We start from the raw sequence: 22,618 nt of genomic DNA on the forward strand, positions 1-22,618 counted from the left end.
ATACCTCACATGAGCAACTCCATTCTAGACACGATGGAGCTAGATGTGGCCTGTGCCTGCCGCGCACTGATACTCTGAAGGCGGCGGCCCTGATTATAGCTCACAGCGGCTGGGACATTACAGCGTTTTTCAGGGTACCTTTCGAGGTAAATGTGTCTCCGCCCTAGTGCGCTAACAACGTGGGCTGTCTGGACGTGGCTTTGTCTGTGGACTGAGTGTGACTATGTAGAGTGGGCAGGGCAATATAGAGTGGGCGTGGCTTGATAAATACACATACACAGACATACATACACTCAGCTTTATAGATATAGATGCACCTTCTAAAAAGTTATATGTTGGATTTATTCATAAAAGTGTTTTGGAAACCCATCAGTAAAATATAAGGAAGTTTGAATGATATTATTCTGAAAATGAGCACAAGTGGTTTATCATGTATAACTGGTATATACTGTATCTCTTGTGTTCCAGCTTTTCTACTGCAAATTTACTGAATATCTGGAGGATTTCCATTTCTGGGGCTCGATCTTTAGCCAGCCTTCTTACAGTTGGTTTTCACATACCCAACGAATAACAGCATGTTTTGTCTTATTATTGGGATACATGTGCTTGAATGTGTTACTTATTCACTGGAAAGAAGAACAGGTATATCACTACTTCATATATTTTTTTATATATATATATATATATATATATATATATATATATATAATTATTTATTTATGTAGCACCATTGATTCCATGGTGCTGTACATGAGAAGGGGTTACATACAAATTACAGTTATCACTTACTGTAAGCAAACTAACAATTACAGACTGATACAGAAGGGCGACGACCCTGCCCTTGCGGGCTCACATTCTATAGGATGTGGGGATGGAGACAATAGGTTGAGAGTATAAATGCACACACATATATATAATAAATATATATATATATATATATATATATATATATATATATATATACAGTACAGACCAAAAGTTTGGACACACCTTCTCATTTAAAGATTTTTCTGTATTTTCATGACTATGAAAATTGTACATTCACACCGAATGCATCAAAACTATGAATTAACACATGTGGAATTATATACTTAACAAAAAAGTGTGAAACAACTGAAATTATGTCTTATATTCTAGGTTCTTCAAAGTAGCCACCTTTTGCTTTGATGACTGCTTTGCACACTCTTGGCATTCTCTTGATGAGCTTCAAGAGGTAGTCACCTGGAATGGTCTTCCAACAATCTTGAAGGACTTCCCAGAGATGCTTATCACTTGTTGGCCCTTTTACCTTCACTCTGCGGTCTAGCTCACCCCAAACCATCTCGATTGGGTTCAGGTCGGGCGACTGTGGAGGCCAGGTCATCTGACGTAGCACCCCATCACTCTCCTTCTTGGTCAAATAGCCCTTACACAGCCTGGAGGTGTGTTTGGGGTCATTGCCCTGTTGAAAAATAAATGATGGTCCAACTAAACTCAAATCGGATGGAATAGCATGCCGCTGCAAGATGCTGTGGTAGACATGCTGGTTTAGTATGCCTTCAATTTTGAATAAATCCCCAACAGTGTCACCAGCAAAGCACCCCCACACCATCACACCTCCTCCACCATGCTTCACGGTGGGAACCAGGCATGTAGAGTCCATCCGTTCACCTTTTCTGTGTCGCACAAAGACATGGTGGTTGGAACCAAAGATCTCAAATTTGGACTCATCAGACCAAAGCACAGATTTCCATTGGTCTAATGTCCATTCCTTGTGTTCTTTAGCCCAAACAAGTCTCTTCTGCTTGTTGCCTGTCCTTAGCAGTGGTTTCCTAGCAGCTATTTTAGCATGAATGCCTGCTGCACAAAGTCTCCTCTTAACAGATGTTGTAGAGAGGTGTCTGCTGCTAGAAATCTGTGTGGCATTGACCTGGTCTCTAATCTGAGCTGCTGTTAACCTGCGATTTCTGAAGCTGGTGACTCAGATAAACATCCTCAGAAGCAGAGGTGACTCTTGGTATTCCTATCCTGGGGCGGTCCTCATGTGAGCCAGTTTCTTTGTAGCACTTGATGGTTTTTGCCACTGTACTTGGGGACACTTTCAAAGTTTTCCCAATTTTTTGGACTGACTGACCTTCATTTCTAAAAGTAATGATGGCCACTCGTTTTTCTTTACTTAGCTGCTTTTTGTTGCCATATTACAAATTCTAACAGTCTATTCAGTATGACTATCATCTGTGTATCCACCAGACTTCTGCACAACACAACTGATGGTCCCAACACCATTTATAAGGCAAGAAATCCCACTTATTAAACCTGACAGGGCACACCTGTGAAGTGAAAACCATTCCCGGTGACTACCTTTTGAAGCTCATCAATAGAATGCCAAGATTGTGCAAAGCAGTCATCAAAGCAAAAGGTGGCTACTTTGAAGAACCTAGAATATAAGACATAATTTCAGTTGTTTCACACTTTTTTGTTAAGTATATAATTCCATGTGTGTTAATTCATTGTTTTGATGCCTTCAGTGTGAATGTACAATTTTCATAGTCATGAAAATACAGAAAAATCTTTAAATGAGAAGGTGTGTCTGAACTTTTGGTCTGTACTGTGTATAGATAGATAGATAGATAGATAGATAGATAGGTACAGTATACACTGGATAGAGATAAGTGTATATATTTGAGTGGAATTGAATTCTACTTGTTTTTTTTACAAAAATCTACATTAGACAAAACTCTGATTTTTTTGGGAATTCACTTCCACTTGGATTCTGCAAAATGGCTGAATTGTGGAGAGAGTCAACAAAGCATAATAAGGAACATTATATTTGTGGAGAATAACTTCTTTGGAAATCGAATTTTCAGGGACAATCCCAGAGCAAGCAAATTTGAAGAAGATCATCATGTCAATGTTCCCTTGAACTACACACTTTTACAGAATACTATTTCAGCTTTATGTACACGATTGTTTTTAAATTATGACATACATGTTATAGAAAATTCCCAATGCAAGAAAGGGCAGTGGGGTCTAATTTCTAATCACTGAAAAAGATGGGGTTGTTTTTACTTATACTATATCAATAGGAATAATTGTACATCCTAGAACTTGGAGTTGATCAGTGCATCTTCAGTGGTACATTGTAGTCTACCAAATAACTTTTCACTAGAGATGAGCAGCTTGATCCACTGAGGATCGTGTTTGAGTCGAATTTTCAGCAATTTTTGGATTAACTTGAATTTTAATAGTTTAAGATTCGATTTGTGGTTTGTAAAACACATTGCCCAGCACCATTTACCACATTGCTGGCTAGTTCCTTTTTACATGGCTGTGAGGGCCTTAACATTATACCCTGCAGCTATCACTTATAGAGGATTGTTATACCTTGCACAAAGGTGGTCAATACCTAGGCCCCATCACAGATTAATGGTTCCCAGTGGAGCACAATTTGCATGGCAGAGTCATTTTCTACCTACAAAGTCACTGGGTCAGTGTCTCTCTTTTGGTAAGCTCTTATGATCAATGAGATCCTCTCTCCTATAGATTGTAAGCTTTTATGATTATCCGTGTCCTCTTTTTCCTATAAAGTGTAAGCTCTTACGGTCAGCACGGTAGTCTCTCTTCTCTCCCCATTGTGTATTTTTCAAGCAATTACAAGCTTTTCAATATTGAGATTTACGCAAATTTAATCACCGCAAATAAAAATTATTTGGAAGAATCAACAGTGTCAGTGAATTTGAATTGCAGGCAGTATCTGATAATCTTTGAAAAGTAAGTAAGGCAAAGCATTTTCAAAGCATTCCACAAACACAAATAGCTTTGGAAGGTGGACAAAAAAGAACATGTGCATATACCTTCAGACACTTTAAGAATTAAACCCTTTTACAAAATAAATATGACCATGCGCCGGTTGTCAAAATCAGAACTAAAGCTGTGGCTTTAAGTAGGTGGGTCATGAGTGGACGAGTCGAACTCTAAATTATTGGGGAGTGGTCTGAAATTAATATCACATTTTTTTATAGTGTTCTAGGCTCTATTCATGTTAGTTTTACAATTCCAGAACAAAGCTTACAACCTGTAAAACAGATGTTCACAGTGTTACACAATTATGGAGATATGTGGCTGTAATTAATTTAAATAAATGAAATGCAAAATCATTTTTAGAATAGGCAGCTAATAAGAGGATGGAGGATCTATTATGTAAACATTACATGGTATTAGGTAATTATTTTGCAAGAACTACTCTTATTTATTATATTAAAAAGTTATCCTAATTTATGTTATTGCTTTCATTTATTTAGTGCAAATGTGATGGAAATTACTAATGCATTTGGATGAATGTTTTGAAGTATTCATTTTTATTCATTAATAGTCATTTTGTTTATTTTATTTCTCTTTGTGCATTTACTAGTATACTGTTGAGATCGGCCTTATTGAAATCTCTACCATTTCTATCAAATGTGGACTGAAAGTTGCTCTGGCTGTGTACCCAGTTATAGTATTATTATCTCTTCTGTTTAGATTAAGTCAGGTAAGTAAACGATGTATGTCCCAACTTTTTATTACAATGGAGGTTATTGATTGTAGTAGGCTAAGCAGTTAATAAAAATTACATAAATAATGTGTATTCCTGTTAATCCTAAACAGTTGTATATAAAACTTGTGACATGTATTGCAATTACATATTTGTTTTTCATTTTAATTTTCTTATAGAAAAAGTTCACCAAAGACTCTGGAGACAATCGATTTAAAGATGTTAAAGGTTCTCCAATAGACAATATAGAAGGTAAAATAAAACAATCTCTTGGATTTATAAAATAACAGTTTGTCTACATTATTTATAATCATTTTAGATTCTTCTGTCTATTTTGGGCATTTAGAAATGAGGTAAATGAAATGTAAAGCTCCATTGATGATCCATTATCTTATTTGAAATTGATAACAATAATGTAATTAACAAAAATAGATCATAATTAGTATTAAATTAGCAAAAAGAAAATGAGAGCTTGGTAACTGCTCATATGAGATTTTGCCTGTTTAAGAACCTTTTGACAGCTATGTATGTTTTTGATGTTGCAGATTCACAGCAACATTTTTGCAGCAATTTATTAAATTGAGTTGCTTGCATTTTTTTTCATTGTGTTTTTGATTGTTTTTTACCTGCATTTTAGGCTATATTTACATATTGCTTTTTTCTGTTTCTTTTCCTGCAGCTAAAACCTGATCTCTTGGCAGTAAAAAAAAGCTGCATCCAAAACTCAGGTTTTGCTACCTTTTTTGCTGCGTTTTTCAGGAAACAAAATTTCAGATTTGCTTCCACATTCCAAGCATGAATAATACAAGGTATTAGGCCATCAGTGCAAGACATATGGGAAAACATAACAAAATATACAGTTAGGTCCATATATATTTGGACAGAGACAACATTTTTCTAATTTTGGTTATAGACATTACCACAATGAATTTTTATCAAAACACTTCAGATGCAGTTGAAGTTCAGACTTTCAGCTTTCATTTTAGGGTATCCACATTAAAATTGGATGAAGGGTTTAGGAGTTTCAGCTCCTTAACATGTGCCACCCTGTTTTCAAAGGGACCAAAAGTAATTGGACAGATTCAATAATTTTAAATAAAATGTTAATTTTTAGTACTTGGTTGAAAACCCTTTGTTGGCAATGACTGCCTGAAGTCTTGAACTCATGGACATCACCAGACGCTGTGTTTCCTCCTTTTTGATGCTCTGCCAGGCCTTCACTGCGGTGGTTTTCAGTTGCTGTTTGTTTGTGGTCCTTTCTTTCTGAAGTTTAGTCTTTAACAAGTGAAATGCATGCTCAATTGGGTTGAGATCAGGTGACTGACTTGGCTATTCAAGAATATTCCACTTCTTTGCTTTAATAAACTCCTAGGTTGCTTTGGCTTTATATTTTGGGTCATTGTCCATCTGTAGTATGAAACAATGACCAATCGGTTTAGCTCCATTTGGCTGGATCTGAGCACACAGTATGTCTGTGAATACCTCAGAATGCATTCGGCTGCTTCTGTCCTGTGTCACATCATCAATAAACACTAGTGACCCAGTGCCACTGGCAGCCATGCATGCCCAAGCCATCACACTGCCTCTGCCGTGTTTTACAGATGATGCGGTATGCTTTGGATCATGAGCTGTACCATGCCTTCGCCATACTTTTCTCTTTCCATCATTCTGGTAGAGGTTGATCTTGGTTTCATCTGTCCAAAGAATGTTCTTCCAGAACTGTGCTGGCTTTTTTAGATGTTTTTTTAGCAAAGTCCAGTCTAGCCTTTTTATTATTGATGCTTATGAGTGGCTTGCACCGTGCAGTGAACCCTCTGTATTTACTTTCATGCAGTCTTCTCTTGTATATATCCTACAACAAAACTCAGAGTATACTGTATAATCCCAAGACTATTTCTTAATAAAATATAACAATTCAATGTATTAATGTAGGCAAAATATATATACAGACTTTATAGACAAGGTACAGACAGAGCTCTTATACGGGGGACAGAACACACTGAAATTGCAACATGGGTTCAGTTTAACAGAACACTATAAACATACCATGCTGAACACATATATAATAAACTATTTCAGAAAGTGCATAGTGCCTAATAAAGTGCAGCAGTGTATGTTCCTAGTTTGGCCACATCAGTAACTTGTTGTGTAACCTATAATAAATCCTAAGGTAGGAAGAAAGAGAGGTAATAAGGCCATGTTAATCTCACCCATAAGGTATGTGCCAGTGTCTGTCCAGCAGCTAGACAGACACTGGCACATACCTTATGGGTGAGATTAACATGGCCTTATTACCTCTCTTTCTTCCTACCTTAGGATTTATTATAGGTTACACAACAAGTTACTGATGTGGCCAAACTAGGAACATACACTGCTGCACTTTATTAGGCACTATGCACTTTTCTGAAATAGTTTATTATATATGTGTTCAGCATGGTATGTTTATAGTGTTCTGTTAAACTGAACCCGTGTTGCAATTTCAGTGTGTTCTGTCCCCCGTATATGAGCTCTGTCTGTACCTTGTCTATGAAGTCTGTATATATATTTTGTCTACATTAATACATTGAATTGTTATATTTTATTAAGAAATAGTCTTGGGATTATATACTCCGAGTTTTGTGGTAGGATATATTTGGTAGAGGAGTTTTTCCTGATATTCAATTGCTGTCCAATCTATGGGTGTATCCCTGTGATTTCTTGACTGATATGTATCAGTGGAACCTGTTCTTAGTCTTCTCTTTATGATAGATTTGGATATTGATACGCCGACCTCCTGGAGAGTGTTTTTCACTTGGTTGGCTGTTGTGAAAGGGTTTCTCTTCACCATGGAGATTATTCTGCAATCATCCACCACTGTTGTCTTCCATGGGTGCCCAGGTCTTTTTGCATTGATGAGTTCACCAGTGCTTTCTTTCTTTCTCAGGATGTACCAAACTGTAGATTTTGCCACTCCTAATATTGTAGCAATTTCTCGGATGGGTTTTTTCTGTTTTCTCAGCTTAAGGATGGCTTGTTTCACCTGCATGGAGAGCTCCTTTGACCTCATGTTTACTTCACAGCAAAACCTTCCAAATGCAAGCACCACACCTCAAATCAACTCCAGGCCTTTTATCTGCTTAATTGAGAATGACATAATGAAGGGATTTCCCACACGTGTCCATGAAATAGCCTTGGAGTCAATTGTCCAATTACTTTTGGTCCCTTTAAAAACAGGGTGGCACATGTTAAGGAGCTGAAACTCCTAAACTCTTCATCCAATTTTAATGCGGATACCCTCAAATGAAAGCTGAAAGTCTGAACTTCAACTGCATCTGAATTGTTTTGTTTAAAATTCATTGTGGTAATGTCTATAACCAAAATTAGAAAAATGTTGTCTCTGTCCGAATATATATGTACCTAACTGTGTGTCAAAACAGCAGGTGAAAATGGAATTGGTAGGTCATTGTTTACTTAACAGATTGATAGGGCATTCAGTTGATAGGGTATACATTTGGTAGGGCATTGTGTACTTTCACACATTGGTAGGACATTGTTTACTTTCCCACATTGGTAGGGATTCAGTTGGTAGGTTATTGTCTACTGTCATACATTGCTAAGGTATTAAAATGGTAGGGGATTGTTTACTTTCACACAATGGTAGGGATTCAGTTGGTAGGGTATTGTCTACTGTCACACATTGCTAGAGTATTAACCGCTTTGAGACCTAGCCTGTTTTCACCTAAATGACCAAGCCAATTTTTACAATTCTGACCACTGTCACTTTATTAGGTTATAACTCTGGAAAGCTTCAATGGATCCCAGTGAATCTGAGACTGTTATCTCGTGACATATTGTACTCTATGATGGCTGTAAAATTTTTCGATATGATTGGCGTTTCTTTGTGAAAAAAATTGAAAATTTGGCAAAAGTTTAGAAAATGTAGCAATTTTCAAACTTTTAATTTTTATGCCCCTAAATCAGAGAGTCATATCGCACAAAATAGTTAATAAATAACATTTCCCACATATCTACTTTAGATCAGCACAATTTTGGAACCAATTTTTTTTTATAGGAAGTTATAAGGGTTAAAAGTTGACTAGCGATATTTCATTTTTTCAACAAAGTTTACAAAACTATTTTTTTAGGGACCGCATCACATTTGAAGTTACTTTGAGGAGTCTATATCACATTTTTTCAATTTAATCTATTTAGCTAAAAATTTTGCATTTACATAAGGGTAAAAGGAGAAAATGTGCAATGCAGTTTTTTTTACAATTTCTCCTGAGTACGCTGATACTCAATATGTGGGGGAATACTGCTGTTTGCGTGCACGGCAGGGATTGGAAGGGAAGAAGCGCCATTTGACTTTTGGAAAGCAAAATTTGATGGAATAATTAGCAGATGCCATGTCGCTTTTGAAGAGCCTCTGATGTGCCGAAACAGTGGAAAGGAAACCCCCCATGTAACACCATTTTGGAAACTAGACCCCTTTGGGAACTTATCTACATTGGTATTGAGCACCTTGAAACCCCAGGTGCTTCACAGAAGTTTATAACGTTAAGCCGTGAAAATAAAAAAATCACTTTTTTCTCACAAAAATCTTTTTTAGCTACAAATTTTGTATTTTCACAAGGGCAAAAGGAGAAAATGCACCCCAAAATTTGTTGCTCAATTTCTCCTGAGATCACCAATACCCCATATGTTGTCGAAAACTAGTTTTGAGGCACAGTGCAAAGCTCAGAAGGGAAGTAGCTCCATATTACAGTGCAGATTTTGCGCTCCCCATGGGAGGTGGAGCTGCATATTCATTACTGTAATGAGCGGTACCATGTGACCACTCAGTACAGGAAGAAGCTGAGGCCCGGGAGAACCAGGGACCTGCAGGGACCGCGCCAGGAGTAGGTGAGTATAATTAGACAGCCCCCGCTCCCCCTCCCCTGCTGACCCCTGGGTATGACTCGAGTATAAGCCGAGAGGGGGACTTTCAGCCCCCAAAAATGGGCTGAAAATCTCGACTTATACTCGAGTATATACGGTAAATGCCCACGATCGGTGCTAGCACCGATCGTGGGCATTGCTGCTGGGAGTCAGCTGCCACATACAGCTGACACCTGCACGCAATTGCTGCGGTGCTCAGCATGAGGCTGCAGCGATCGTGACGCCGTTCTAGTACTGCTCTGGTCACAAATGCCCCTCCTGCAGCGCAGTGCTAGTAGGGTGAAGGTCATGAAGGGGTTAAGTTGGTAGGGGATTGTATACTTTCCCTCATTGGAAGGTATTCAGTTGATCAGGTATTGTTTACTTTCACATATATCACTAATTTAATTTAATTGTACTAATACTAACAGTCAGCCTCATGTGAGGACACCAAGGCATTTGATTTAAATATGGGAAAATCAGAAAAATAAATGGGTTTCACATTCTGCTATACCTGCGTTCTTACTCAAAAAATGCTGCAAAAACTGATAGCATTTTTCCTGCATTTTTGTTGCCTTTTTGCGTATACTCATTGCTCGCTATGAGTTAAAAAATGCTGCAAAATGCTGAAAAAATTGACATGCTGCAGTTTTTCAATTCAGTCTGGAAAAAAAGCAAATGCGTGCATGAGATTTCAGAAATCTCATGGCTTTTGCTGGTACTGTAACAAGCAGTTTTTAATTTTCCTTAAAAAAACACAGCAAAAACTCAATGTGTGAACATAGCCTTATGTTTTTTCTGCTGCAGTTTTTACCATTTTTCTAGTATATTATCTTTTAAATAACAGTTTTTTATACTTCTTGTTACATAGCATTGACAAAACTTTATTGATAGTCATGTGCAGATTACCTGTGTTTTACTGTAGTGTGTTTCCATCTAATATATAAAATTGAGTGTATGTGTGTGTGTGTATATGTGTGTCTGTGTCGAGCCACGCCCACTCTACATAGCCACGCCCACTCCACATAGCAGGCACAGGCCACATCTAGCTCCGTCGTGTCTAGAATGGAGTTGCTTTTGTGAGGCATGAAGTCAAGGGAAAGGGAGGAGCCTCATAAATAGAGATGTGAGGGGCAAAATGAGAGCTGTCAGGGGGAAAATTAGAGAAGTGAGGTGCTGCTGCAGTACGAGGCTGTGTATAGAGAAGAGTGAGGCAGGTGGAGGCTGTGTATAAGGCCACATAAACACGTTCAGTACATGGTCAGTATTTTACCTCATTATTTATAAGCAAAAACCACAAGTGGGATAAAGTGTTGATGTGTTTCTAATATACTTTTCCTCTCATTGTTTTACTCCAAGTTTTAGCTTACAAATACTGAGGTAAAAATACTGACTAAATAACGTGTGAACGAGGTCTAATACAGGAGGAGATGGCACACAGGTATATACAATATACAAGAGGAGATGACATACAGTCAGGGCCGGACTGGCCATCTGGCAATTCTGGCAAATGCCAGAAGGGCCTGTCTGGTCATGGGCTGCCTTGTCTGCTATGTTCTTAACAGAATCTGTGTTCTCAAGATACCCATACTGTTAAGAATTGTGATAGAGCACAAAGTTGCTGACTCCATCACTTACCCCAGCAGGCCACGGGTATCATTAGAAATATTGGTCTTGTAGAAAATCTTCCTTTCCTCCAGTCAGGGAAATATTAGTAATATATCCCATCTGGTTCATGGGGACAGGGACAACATGGGCCTGTATGATTTAAAATGCCAGGACTGAATTTCAGCCCCAGTCAATACCTGCATACAGTTATATACAGGAGGAGATGACACACAGGTATATACTATATACAGAAGGAGATGACATACAGGTATCTATATATATATATACAATTAATCCCCAATCCCCACAGTTTTAAGCGTGCCCTAAAAACTCATTTGTTCAGATTGGCCTACCGCCTCAACGCATTAACCTAATTATCCCTGTGTGGCCTATTAATAAAAAAACAACAACATAATCACGTTCCTCCATCATGTTCTCATACACTTTATGCAGTTAATAGCCTCTGTGTCTGTACTGTTACATACTTAGGTAGTTAACTGGTTCATGCAGCTTTACATGAACACCCGAGCCTTACACTATGGCTGGTCCAAATAACTAAAGCAATTGTTACCATCCACCTCTCGTGTCTCCCCTTTTCCTCATAGATTGTAAGCTTGCGAGCAGGGCCCTCATTCCTACTGGTATCTGTTTTGAACTGTGATTTCTGTTATGCTGTAATGTCTATTGTCTGTATAAGTCCCCTCTATAAGTTGTAAAGCGCTGCGGAATATGTTGGCGCTATATAAATAAAATTATTATTATTATATATAATTGTCTAAGGGTTTTTCTGTCTGTCTGTCTGTCCTAGAAATCCCGCGTCTCTGATTGGTCGAGGCCGCCAGGCTTCGACCAATCAGCGACGGGCACAGCATGGCGACGATGATGTCATAAAGGTTGCCTCGACCAATCAGCGACGGGCACAGTCTGCCGCGAATTCGCCTCGACCAATCAGCGACGGGCACAGTATCGACGTAGATGTCATAATGGTTGCCATGGTGACGATGATGTCATAAAGGTTGCCTCAACCAATCAGCGATGGGCACAGTCTGCCGCGAATTCTGGAATCATCATTGTCCATATACTACGGGGACATGCATATTCTAGAATACCCGATGCGTTAGAATCGGGCCACAATATATATAATTGTCTAAGGGTTTTTCTGTCTGTCCTGGAAATCCCGCATCTCTGATTGGTCGAGGCCGCCTGGGCCTCGATCAATCAGCGACGGGCACAGTATCGACGTAGATGTCATAATCGTTGCCATGGCGACGATAATGTCATAAAGGTTGCCTCGACCAATCAGCGACGGGCACAGTCTGCCGCGAATTCTGGAATCATCATTGTCCATATACTACGGGGACATGCATATTCTAGAATACCCGATGCATTAGAATCGGGCCACAATCTATACAGGAAGAGATGACACACAGGTATATACTATATACAGAAGGAGATGACATACAGGTATCTATATATATAATTGTCTAAGGGTTTTTCTGTCTGTCCTGGAAATCCCGCGTCTCTGATTGGTCGAGGCCGCCTCGCGGCCTCGACCATTTAGCGACAGGCACAGTATCGACGTAGATGTCATAATGGTTGCCATGGCGACGATGATGTCATAAAGGTTGCCTTGACCAATCAACGACGGGCACAGTCTGCCGCGAATTCTGGAATCATCATTGTCTGTTATGACCTGATGGTTAGGAGCACCTGGAATGACCTGATGGTTAAACTAGATGACAGGACAAGCTCTGGGGAGTGGGATCTCTGCTGACCGCAAACTCTAATCCTATCACACACACTAGAAATAGCCGTGGAGCGTACCTAACTCTCCCTAGACACCTCTTCACAGCGTAAGAGCTAACTACCCCTAAAGATAGAAAATAAAGCCTTACCTTGCCTCAGAGAAATTTCTCCAAAGGAAAAGGCAGCCCCCCACAAATATTGACTGTGAGTTAAGAGGAAAGTCACAAACACAGGAATGAAACAGGTTTCAGCAAAGGAGGCCAGACTTACTAAATAGACTGAGGATAGGAAAGGGATCTATGCGGTCAGCACAAAAAACTACAAAAAGCCACGCAGAGTGTGCAAAAAGACCCCCGCACCGACTCACGGTGCGGAGGTGCCACTCTGCACCCCAGAGCTTCCAGCTAGCAAGGAAATATCATGTTAGCAAGCTGGACTAGAACTTAGCAAGTACTAATAAATATATTCAGTACACAATGAACAACAAATGAACTAGCAGGGACTTAGCTTCTGCTGGAGTAGACAGGTCATCAGAAAGATCCGAGAGAGATCTGAACCAGTACTGATACATTGACAGCTGGCATCAAGTAACGATCTGAGTGGAGTTAAATAGAAAAGCCAGCCTAGCCACAAACGAGGGCAGCTGAGGAAGCAACCTCAGAACCAGCAGTTCCACTCACAGCCACCAGAGGGAGTCCACGGACAGAACTCGCCGAAGTACCATTCATGACCACAGGAGGGAGTTTGAGAACGGAATTCACAACAATTGTCCATATACTATGGGGACATGCATCTTCTAGAATACCCGACCCGGGCCACAATCTAGTGTAGTATATAGCAGCCACGTAGTATATAGCAGAGCCACGTAGTATACACTGTGTTTCAAATTATTATGCAAATTGAATTTAAGTGTCATAAAGATTTAATTGTTTTGTTTTTCAAATAAACTCTTGGATGGTTTTGTGTCTCAGGGCTCAATGGATAACTGAAATCAATCTTAAACACATGTGATAATTAGTTTTCCATGTGATTCAAATTAAAGGAAAACTACTTAAAAATGATGTTTCACATTATTAAGCAGGCCACAGGCTCCAATCAATATGGGAAATAAAAAGGATCTTGCTGCTGCTCAAAGCGTTAAATAGTGCAATGCCTTGGACAAGGTATGAAAACATTAGATATTTCACAAAAACTTAAGAGTGATCATCATACAGTGAAGAGATTTGTGACTGAAACAGAGCACAGACAGAGTTCATGCAGATAAAGGCATAACGAGGAAGGTTTCTGCCAGACAAATTCATTGGATTAAGAGAGCAGCTGCCAAAATACCATTACAAAGCAGCAGTTATTTGAAGCTGCTGGTGCCTCTGGAGTCCCTCAAACCTCAAGGTGTAGGATCCTTCAAAGGCTTGCTTTGGTGCATAAACCTACTATTCAGCCACCCCTAAACAGTGCTCACAAGCAGAAACGGTTGCAGTGGGCCCAGATATGCATGAAGACTAATTTTCAAACTGTCTTGTTTACTGATGAGTGTCGAGCAACCCTGGATGGTCCAGATGGATGGAGTAGTGGATGGTTGGTGGATGGCTACCATGTCCCAACAAGGCTGAGACATCAGCAAGGAGGTGGAGGAGTCATGTTTTGGGCCGGAATCATGGGGAAATAGCTGGTAGGGCCCTTTAAGGTTCCTGAAGGTGTGAAAATGACCTCTGCAAAGTATATAGAGTTTCTGACTGACAACTTTCTTCCATGGTATAAAAAGCAGATATGTGCCTTCAGGAGCAAAATAATCTTCATGCATGACAATGCACCATCTCATGCTGCAAAGAATACCTCTGAGTCATTGGCTGCTATGGGCATAAAAGGAGATAAACTCATGGTGTGGCCACCATCTCCCCCTGACCTCAACCCTATAGAGAACCTTTGGAGTATCATCAAGCAAAAGATCTATGAGGTTGGGAGGCAGTTTACATCAAAATAGCAGCTCTGGGAGGCTATTCTGACTTTATGCAAAGAAATACAAGCAGAAGCTCTCCAAAAAATCACAAGTTCAATGGATGCAAGAATTGTGAAGGTCATATCAAAGAAGGGGTCCTATCTATGTTAACATGTAACTTGGCCTGTTAAGGATGTTTTGGAGTTAAATAGTTTTTTATTCAGTAAATGTCAACTCCTAATGCTGCAAATTCCACAAATGAGCATTTTTAGTTCTTTAAAACATACCAAATGTTTAGAAATTCTACTATGCCTAATAATTTGGAACAGTGCATTTTGAGTTTTTATTCATTTTGGAAATTATACTGTTATCATTGTGAGGTTTCTTCAATAAAATGCGATATATACTCTAACGGGTGATGACTTTTATTAGACTGACTGTCATTTGCACTGACTATTTAGGAAAATCCGAGAAAATGTAATTTGCATAATAATTTGGAACATGGTGTATAGCACAGCCATGTAGTATATGGCAGAGCCACGTAGAATATAGCACAGCCACGTAGTATGTAGCAGCCACATAGTATATAGCACAGTCACGTGGTATATAGCAGCCACGTAGTATATAGCAGCCACGTAGTATATAACAGCCCACGCAGTAAATAACACAGCCCACGCAGTATATAAAACTGCCCACGTAGTATATATGTAAAGCAGTATATAACACAGCCCACGTAGTATATAGCAGTGTGGGCACGATATCTCTGTTAAAAAAAAAAAAAAAGAATTAAAATAAAAAATAGTTATATACTCACGCTCCAGCGTCCACCAAAGTTGTCCTGATGCGTGCGAGGCTGCCGCCAGCTTCCATTCCCAGTGATGCATTGTGAAATTACCCAGATGACTTAGCGGTCTCGCGAGACCGCTAAGTCATCTGGGTAATTAAGCAATGCATGTCTGGGAACGGGAGCTGGCAGCAGCCTAACCGCTCGCGCACATCGGTGGACGGCAGAAGGTCAGAATAGCAACATTTTTTTGTTTTTAATTATTTTTAACTTTATATCTTTAGGCAGCATCAATAGTAAAAAGTTTGTTACACAGTGTTAATAGCAGAGTTAACAGACTGCGCTACACCGCGTTATGCCGCAGTGTAACGCTGTCGGGTTAACAAACTGCTAAAACACTATGTGGGCGCTGACTGGGGGACGTATAGAGGGGGCACTGACTGGACGGGAGTAGGGAGCAGCCATTTCACAGCCGGACTTTGCCCCTCGCTGATTGCAACTTGGGATTTCCGTGACAGACAGACAAACAGACGGAACACATCGGGTATTCTAGAATATGTAGTTTTTTTATGAAGTTTTCAGAATAATGCAATTTATACACAGGATTCGGCTGGCCGGGCGCGACCAATTAGCGAAGCGTGGTTCAAATTCCATCCCAAATCGCAGCCGTACTGCGCCTGTCGCTGATTGGCAGTATATAACACAGCCCACGTAGTATATAACACAGCCCACGTAGTATATAGCACAGCCCACGTAGTATATAGCACAGCCCACGTAGTATATTGCCCAGCCACATAGTATATAGCACAGACACGTAGTATATTGCACAGCCACATAATATACTGTACAGCCACGTAATATATTACACAGCCACGTAGTATATAGCACAGCCACGTAGTATATAGCACAGTGACGTAGTATAAAGCACATGCCATGCAGTATATAACACAGGCCTCGTAGTATAGAGCACAGCGATGTAGTATATTGCCCAGCCACGTTATACCACAGCCACGTAGTATATAGCACAGAGATGTAGTATATAACACAGCCCATGAAGTATATAACACAGCCCTTGCAGTATATAACACAGGCCACTTAGTATAGAGCACAGCGATGTAGTATATTGCCCAGCCACGTAATATATTGCACAGCCACGTAATATATTGCACAGCCACATAGTATGTAGCACAGCCACATAGTATATAACACAGCCCATGCAGTATATAACACAGGACATGTAGCATAGAGTACAGCGATGTAGTATATTGCCCAGCCACATAATATATACCACAGCCACGTAGTATATAGCACAGAGACATAGTATATAACAAAGCCAATGCAGTATCTAACACAGCCCACGTAGTTCATAGCAATGAGGGCACCATATCCCTGTTAAAAAAATAATTAAAATAAAAAATAGTTATATACTCACCTTCCGTCGGCCCCTGGATCCAGCCCAGACGTTTACCACTGCTCCTCGTGATGCTCCGCAATGCATGGACCGGGGCGTTGCGAGGAGCAGCAGGAAAGGCGACGGAAGGTGAGAATATAATGATTTTTTATTTTGTTTATTATATTTAACATGCATAGACAGCATCAATAGTAAAAAGTTGGTCGCACAGGGTTAATAGCAGCGTTAACGGACTGCGTTACACTGCGGCATAAGGCGGTGTAACGCAGCCATTAACCCTGTGTGAGCGCTGACTGGAGGGGGCACTGACAGTGAGTAGGAAGGGACGAATTCGCGACCGGACTGTGCCTGTCACTGATTGGTCGAGGCCCAGGTGGCCTCGACCAATCAGAGACGCGGGATTTCCAGGACAGACAGAAAAACCCTTAGACAATTATATATATATAGATAACTGTATGTCATCTCCTCCTGTATAGATTGTGGCCCGATTCTAACGCATCGGGTATTCTAGAATATGCATGTCCCCATAGTATATGGACAATGATGATTCCAGAATTCGCGGCAGACTGTGCCCATCGCTGATTGCTCGATGCAACCTTTATGACATCTACGTCGATACTGTGCCTGTCGCTGATTGGTCGAGGCGAATTCACGGCAGACTGTGCCCGTCTCTGATTGGTCGAGGCAACCTTTATGACATCATCATCGCCATGCTGTGCCCGTCGCTGATTGGTCGAGGCCTGGCGGCCTCGACCAATCAGAGACGCGGGATTTCCAGGACAGACAGACAAACCCTTAGACAATTATATATATAGATACAGGAGCAGATGACATACAGGTATATACTATATATATATATATATATATATATATATATATATATATATACAGGAGGAGATGACACACACACAGGTATATACTATTCATTAGAGGAGATGACATACAGGTATATACAGGAGCAGATGACACACAGGTATATACTATATACAGGAGGAGATGACATACAAGTATATACTGTATACAGAAGGAGATTACATACAGGTATCTACTATATACAGGAGCAGATGACACACAGATATATACTATATACTATATACAGGAGGAGATTACATACAGGCACATTCTATATACAGGAGAGATGACACACATGTATATACTATATACAGGAACAGTTGACACACATATATATACTATATATAGGAGGAGATGACATACAGGTATATACTATATATAGGAGGAGATGACATACAGATATATACTATATACAGGAGATGACATACAGATATATACTATCTACAGGAGTAGATGACATACAGGTATATACTATATACAGGAGCAGTTGACACACAGGTATATAATATATACAGGCATTGCACTATTTGATGCTTTTCAGCAGCAGAGTGTTAGGGGTCGAGTTCCCTCCTCTGCACAGGGGGAATCTCGGTCCATCTCCGCTGCAGTCTCCCATTCCTCTCCTGCCGCAGTGGGGCCTGCTCAGCGGAGACGTCGGTCCCAGCGTCTCGCTCAGTCTGACTCTGTGCTAAGAGTTACTGCTGCCTTTCCTGCTTCTGCCATTGAAGTCGGTGCTGGGCAGCGGCGAGCAGACGCTTCTGGGTCTAAGTCCTGCTTTGCTCGTTCTGAGCATGCCCAGAGTAAGATCTCTCAGTGGAGATCGAGGGTCACATGATCTGATACTGCAGCTAAGGTCATTGGCTCCTTCAGGAAGGTCCTGTAGGTGCTCACGCTCTGGTGTAGCTTCTCATTGGTCCTTCTAGGAAGGTCCTGTACGTGCTGCAGCTATTTAAGGTTCGCATGACCGCACGACCATGCGCTAGTATTGTTCCTTGTTAAGTGCTTTGCGCCAGTGTGGTCACGAGAGTATGTGTTCAGGGACCCGGCTGAAATAAGCCCCTAGAATGCTGGCACCTCCGGCGAGGAGTTTGTGTTTGAGTGTGTTCAGGGACCCGGCTGAAATAAGCCCCTAGAATGCTGGCACCTCCGGCGAGGAGTTTTGTGTGCATGCGTGACCACTGACTGCTCTCTGTGTGGGCAGTTAGCCTGTGCCTCTGTGAAGCCTAACAGGGCACAGTGCTTTTCTTTCATGACTACTCGGTGAAGTAACTGAGTTAGTCCATACCGCCATATCGTGTCGCCGTTGCTAGCAGCAGGTACTCCTGCACGGTGGACCCCGGGCTGCGAACGCACGAATATCAATTAAAACATCTCTATTTATTCGGTGCGTTCCGCTAGCCATAACATAATACTAGCGCCAGGGTCTGGCTAGTAAATGGCGGACATTCAGCAAACCTTGCGGTATATCCAGCAGCTGGAGGGTAGGTTGGCGGCTCTCGAGAGCTCAACCCCAGCTGTGGATGTTACCGCAGTTGCTGTACAAGCTGCTAGCGTGACTGCAGCTACCTTGTCCACTGCCACCCCTGTTCCGACATTATTTCGCCTCCCGCTGCCAGAAAAATTTTCTGGAGACAGCAAATCTTGTAGGGGTTTCGTGAGTCAGTGCTCTATTCATCTCGAGCTCCTGGCTGCACGTTTCTCTACTGAGCGGGCTAAGGTGGGATTTATTCTGTCTCTCTTGTTGGACAGGGCGTTGGAGTGGGCTACGCCACTGTGGGAGCGTGGCGATCATGTGGTGCAGAGTGCTCTGCGGTTCCTGAGCACTCTGAAACAGGTCTTTTTAGGACCTCAAGTCACCCATGACACGGCGCTCCAACTGCTGGCATTAACTCAGGGTGAGTCCATGGTCAGCCATTTTGCCATCCAATTTCGGACTCTGGCTTCTGAGCTGGAGTGGTCGGATAAAGCCCTTATCCCCATATTTTGGAGGGGCCTGGCTGATCACGTTAAGGACGCTCTGGCCACTAGGGAGATTCCTGCCACACTGGAGGAGTTAATATCGGTCTCTACTCGAATTGACCTCCGTTTTAATGAGCGGAGGTTAGAGCGAGCCCAGTGTAGGCAGAGGTTTCGGCTGACTCCCACCTTCGCCAAACCTCTCAAATCTCCGGTCATGGTACCTGAATCACATGAGGCCATGGAAGTGTCACGAGCAGGTTCTAAGTCCCAGACTGCTCGTGCACTCCAGGTTTGTCATGTTTGCCAGCAGTCAGGACATCTTGCCACCAGATGTTCTCAGCGGTCGAGGAAACGTCAGCGTCTAGTGGTAGTAGGTGGAGGTACACTGGACACAGCGACGTTTGCCTCCAAATTGTCCTTTAAGGGGACAATTATTATTGGCTCATCCTCCCACTCGGTAGAGCTCTGCGTGGATTCTGGGGCAGAGGGCAATTTTATGTCTTCTGCCTTCGCCCAACGTCACGCAATACCCCTGGTTATGCTTGCTCAACCAGTGATGGTACGAGTGGTGAATGGGTCGACACTGCCCTCACAGATAACACTAGAAAACTTTAGAAGAAAACAACCGCACTCAAAGTGTAGATTTGCATCATAAGTGTAAGGAATTTAATAGGGACACCACAGTGATACAATCAATTGTTCAAGTATTGCAGAGGTAGGTATTGTGGAGGTAACGTTTCGACCCGTACGTGGGCCTTTGTCAAACCTCACTGAAAGGTACAGAAACAAAAATTAGAAACATGCATGAAACAAAAACTATACATACGTAGCTAGTCAGATAAGAAAGTACAAGAATGCATGAGACAAAAATAAAAATCATACACATGTGGCTAGTCAAATAAGAGAGTATACACAGGAGAGCCCCATATAATATCACAATATATACAATATATACATAGTATGTACACAAAGAGCCCCGTGAGATGCGGGAGCAATGGCAGAGAATTACTGCCCAGCAAGGAGGCAAAAGCCAAGGAGGAGGGCCTCGTGGATAAACATAGTCTGATTGAAAAAATGCAAGTCTGGATATAAGACAATACATGAGTATATGTTATAAACAGATGCTATAAACAGTTTTAATGCAGAGTGTAATGCATACCTGACCTTCAAGAAGGAAGAGAAGAAAGCAACGTGGAACGCGATGGCTCCTGAGGAGAGCAGAGAAAATAGTAAGGAGACAATAATCGTAGATAGGGAGGGCTATAAATAGGGGTGCAGCGGCACAATAGTAGAAGAACTTGATGATAGCAGAAAGGCCAGTAATACAGGGTGAAGTGGATATGTCTCTGAGGCTGGAGAGCTAGGAAATAAGGAAGGAAAAGCAGAGAGGGGTATAGATAAGGGCACTGCAGCACAATAGTGGAACACTGAATAATGGCAAAAGGTCAAAATAAAGTGCACATACCACTGGAACAGGATAACTAGGAGATCCGGAACGGCACGGATGCAGGGTAAAGTCCCTGGAAGAGCTGAAGCGCAAATGAAGGAAGGGGGGAAAAAAGTTGAAAATGACAAGCCACTGGGAAGAATGGAGAAGCGTCTGTGCATGAAATACCTGTGGGTCCAATGTCCAGGTATGGCGCCTAGGGTGTGCGCAGGGAGACAGTGGCTGTCATAGATATAGGTCCGGTACAGGAAATGGATGGGGCGTGGGGGGAAGGGCGGCAGTGACGTGCAGGGCGGCAAATGATGGTGGAACGCATGGTGGAGCGCAGGGGGCGGGCGCATGCGCTGTACGGAGTGGATGGTAACTGTGAGGATGACGTGGGAAACAGGGCGGTGAGCGCACAGGGGAGGGGCCAGGGTGGAGCGCAGAATGGAGCGCAGAGAGCAGGGACATGCGCGGTGTGCGGCGCCTCTGAGAGCACAGAAAGCCAGGCAGTTATGGCATATCACTGCGTAATGTGCGGCGCATGCGCAGTGTGCGGCGCCTCTGAGAGCCCAGTGAGCCGGTGTTGGGCCAGGCAGTGACGGCATATCGAGGGGAGGGGCCAAGCGATGCAAGCATAGGATGCGTGATGTAGGATGGGAAATGGAAGGGGTGAATGAAGAGAAGGAGATAAAATGAGAAAGAATAGGGTAAAAAGGACAATGAGGGTAAAGGAAAAATGGTCGAGGTACTAGAGAGGGTAAAGGAAGAGGAGGGCATACTGGGGAAAGGAAGAAAGGGAGGAGAGTAAAGGAATGAGAACCATGGAATGAATGAAGGAAATTGAAGGATGAAGATGAGGTGGAGGGAAAAATAAAAATACAGAACTGGGAAGAATAGAGGATAAGACTAGAAAAATAGATATAACAAGAATTGAAGAGTAAAAGATGAAAAAATGAAAAAATGAAAAAATATACGGTAAAAAATTATAAAAATAAAGTCCAGAGGTAATAAATAAATAATAATGAAAAATGGACAATGAATGAAAATAATTGATTAATGTCGAACAATATAAAAATAAAGGTAAAAAATAAATAATAAATAATAAAAATAAAGTCCAGAGATGAAAAATAGATGATAAATAATAATGAAAAATGGAAAATGAATAAAAATAAATATAAATAAAAATAAAAATAAATATAAATAAATAATAAATGTCGAACAATAATGAAATGAAAAAATGATAAGTGAAAAGTATGAAAAGGTGGTAATAAATGATGGAAATGAGTATGAAAAGATGGAACAGTATACAAATATGAAAAATGAAAGAGATGAAATAAAGATAGAAAATAAAAATAAATATGAAGTATATATAAAAATAAATATAAAAATAAAAATAGAAATAAATAAAAAATAAAAAATATAAAAAGTAAATAAAAATAAAAATAAAAAGAATAAAAAACAAAAAACAAAAAAACAAAACA

At 41.0% G+C, this 22,618-nt stretch overlaps 1 protein-coding gene across 1 annotated transcript in view; it reads left to right on the forward strand.

Annotated features, from left to right (window-relative positions):
* The window catches only part of LOC143783246 (polycystin-1-like protein 1), a 149,569-nt gene that overhangs the window by 77,404 nt on the left and 49,547 nt on the right, over nt 1–22,618 (forward strand). The window contains exons 4-6 of the mRNA XM_077271663.1: nt 469–642; nt 4,391–4,510; nt 4,693–4,765. Of these exons, the coding sequence (XP_077127778.1) occupies nt 469–642; nt 4,391–4,510; nt 4,693–4,765 (367 nt within the window). The remainder of the gene's footprint in view (nt 1–468; nt 643–4,390; nt 4,511–4,692; nt 4,766–22,618) is intronic.

This window comes from Ranitomeya variabilis, chromosome 6 (assembly GCF_051348905.1).
Source record: "Ranitomeya variabilis isolate aRanVar5 chromosome 6, aRanVar5.hap1, whole genome shotgun sequence".
Lineage (NCBI taxonomy): Eukaryota > Metazoa > Chordata > Amphibia > Anura > Dendrobatidae > Ranitomeya > Ranitomeya variabilis.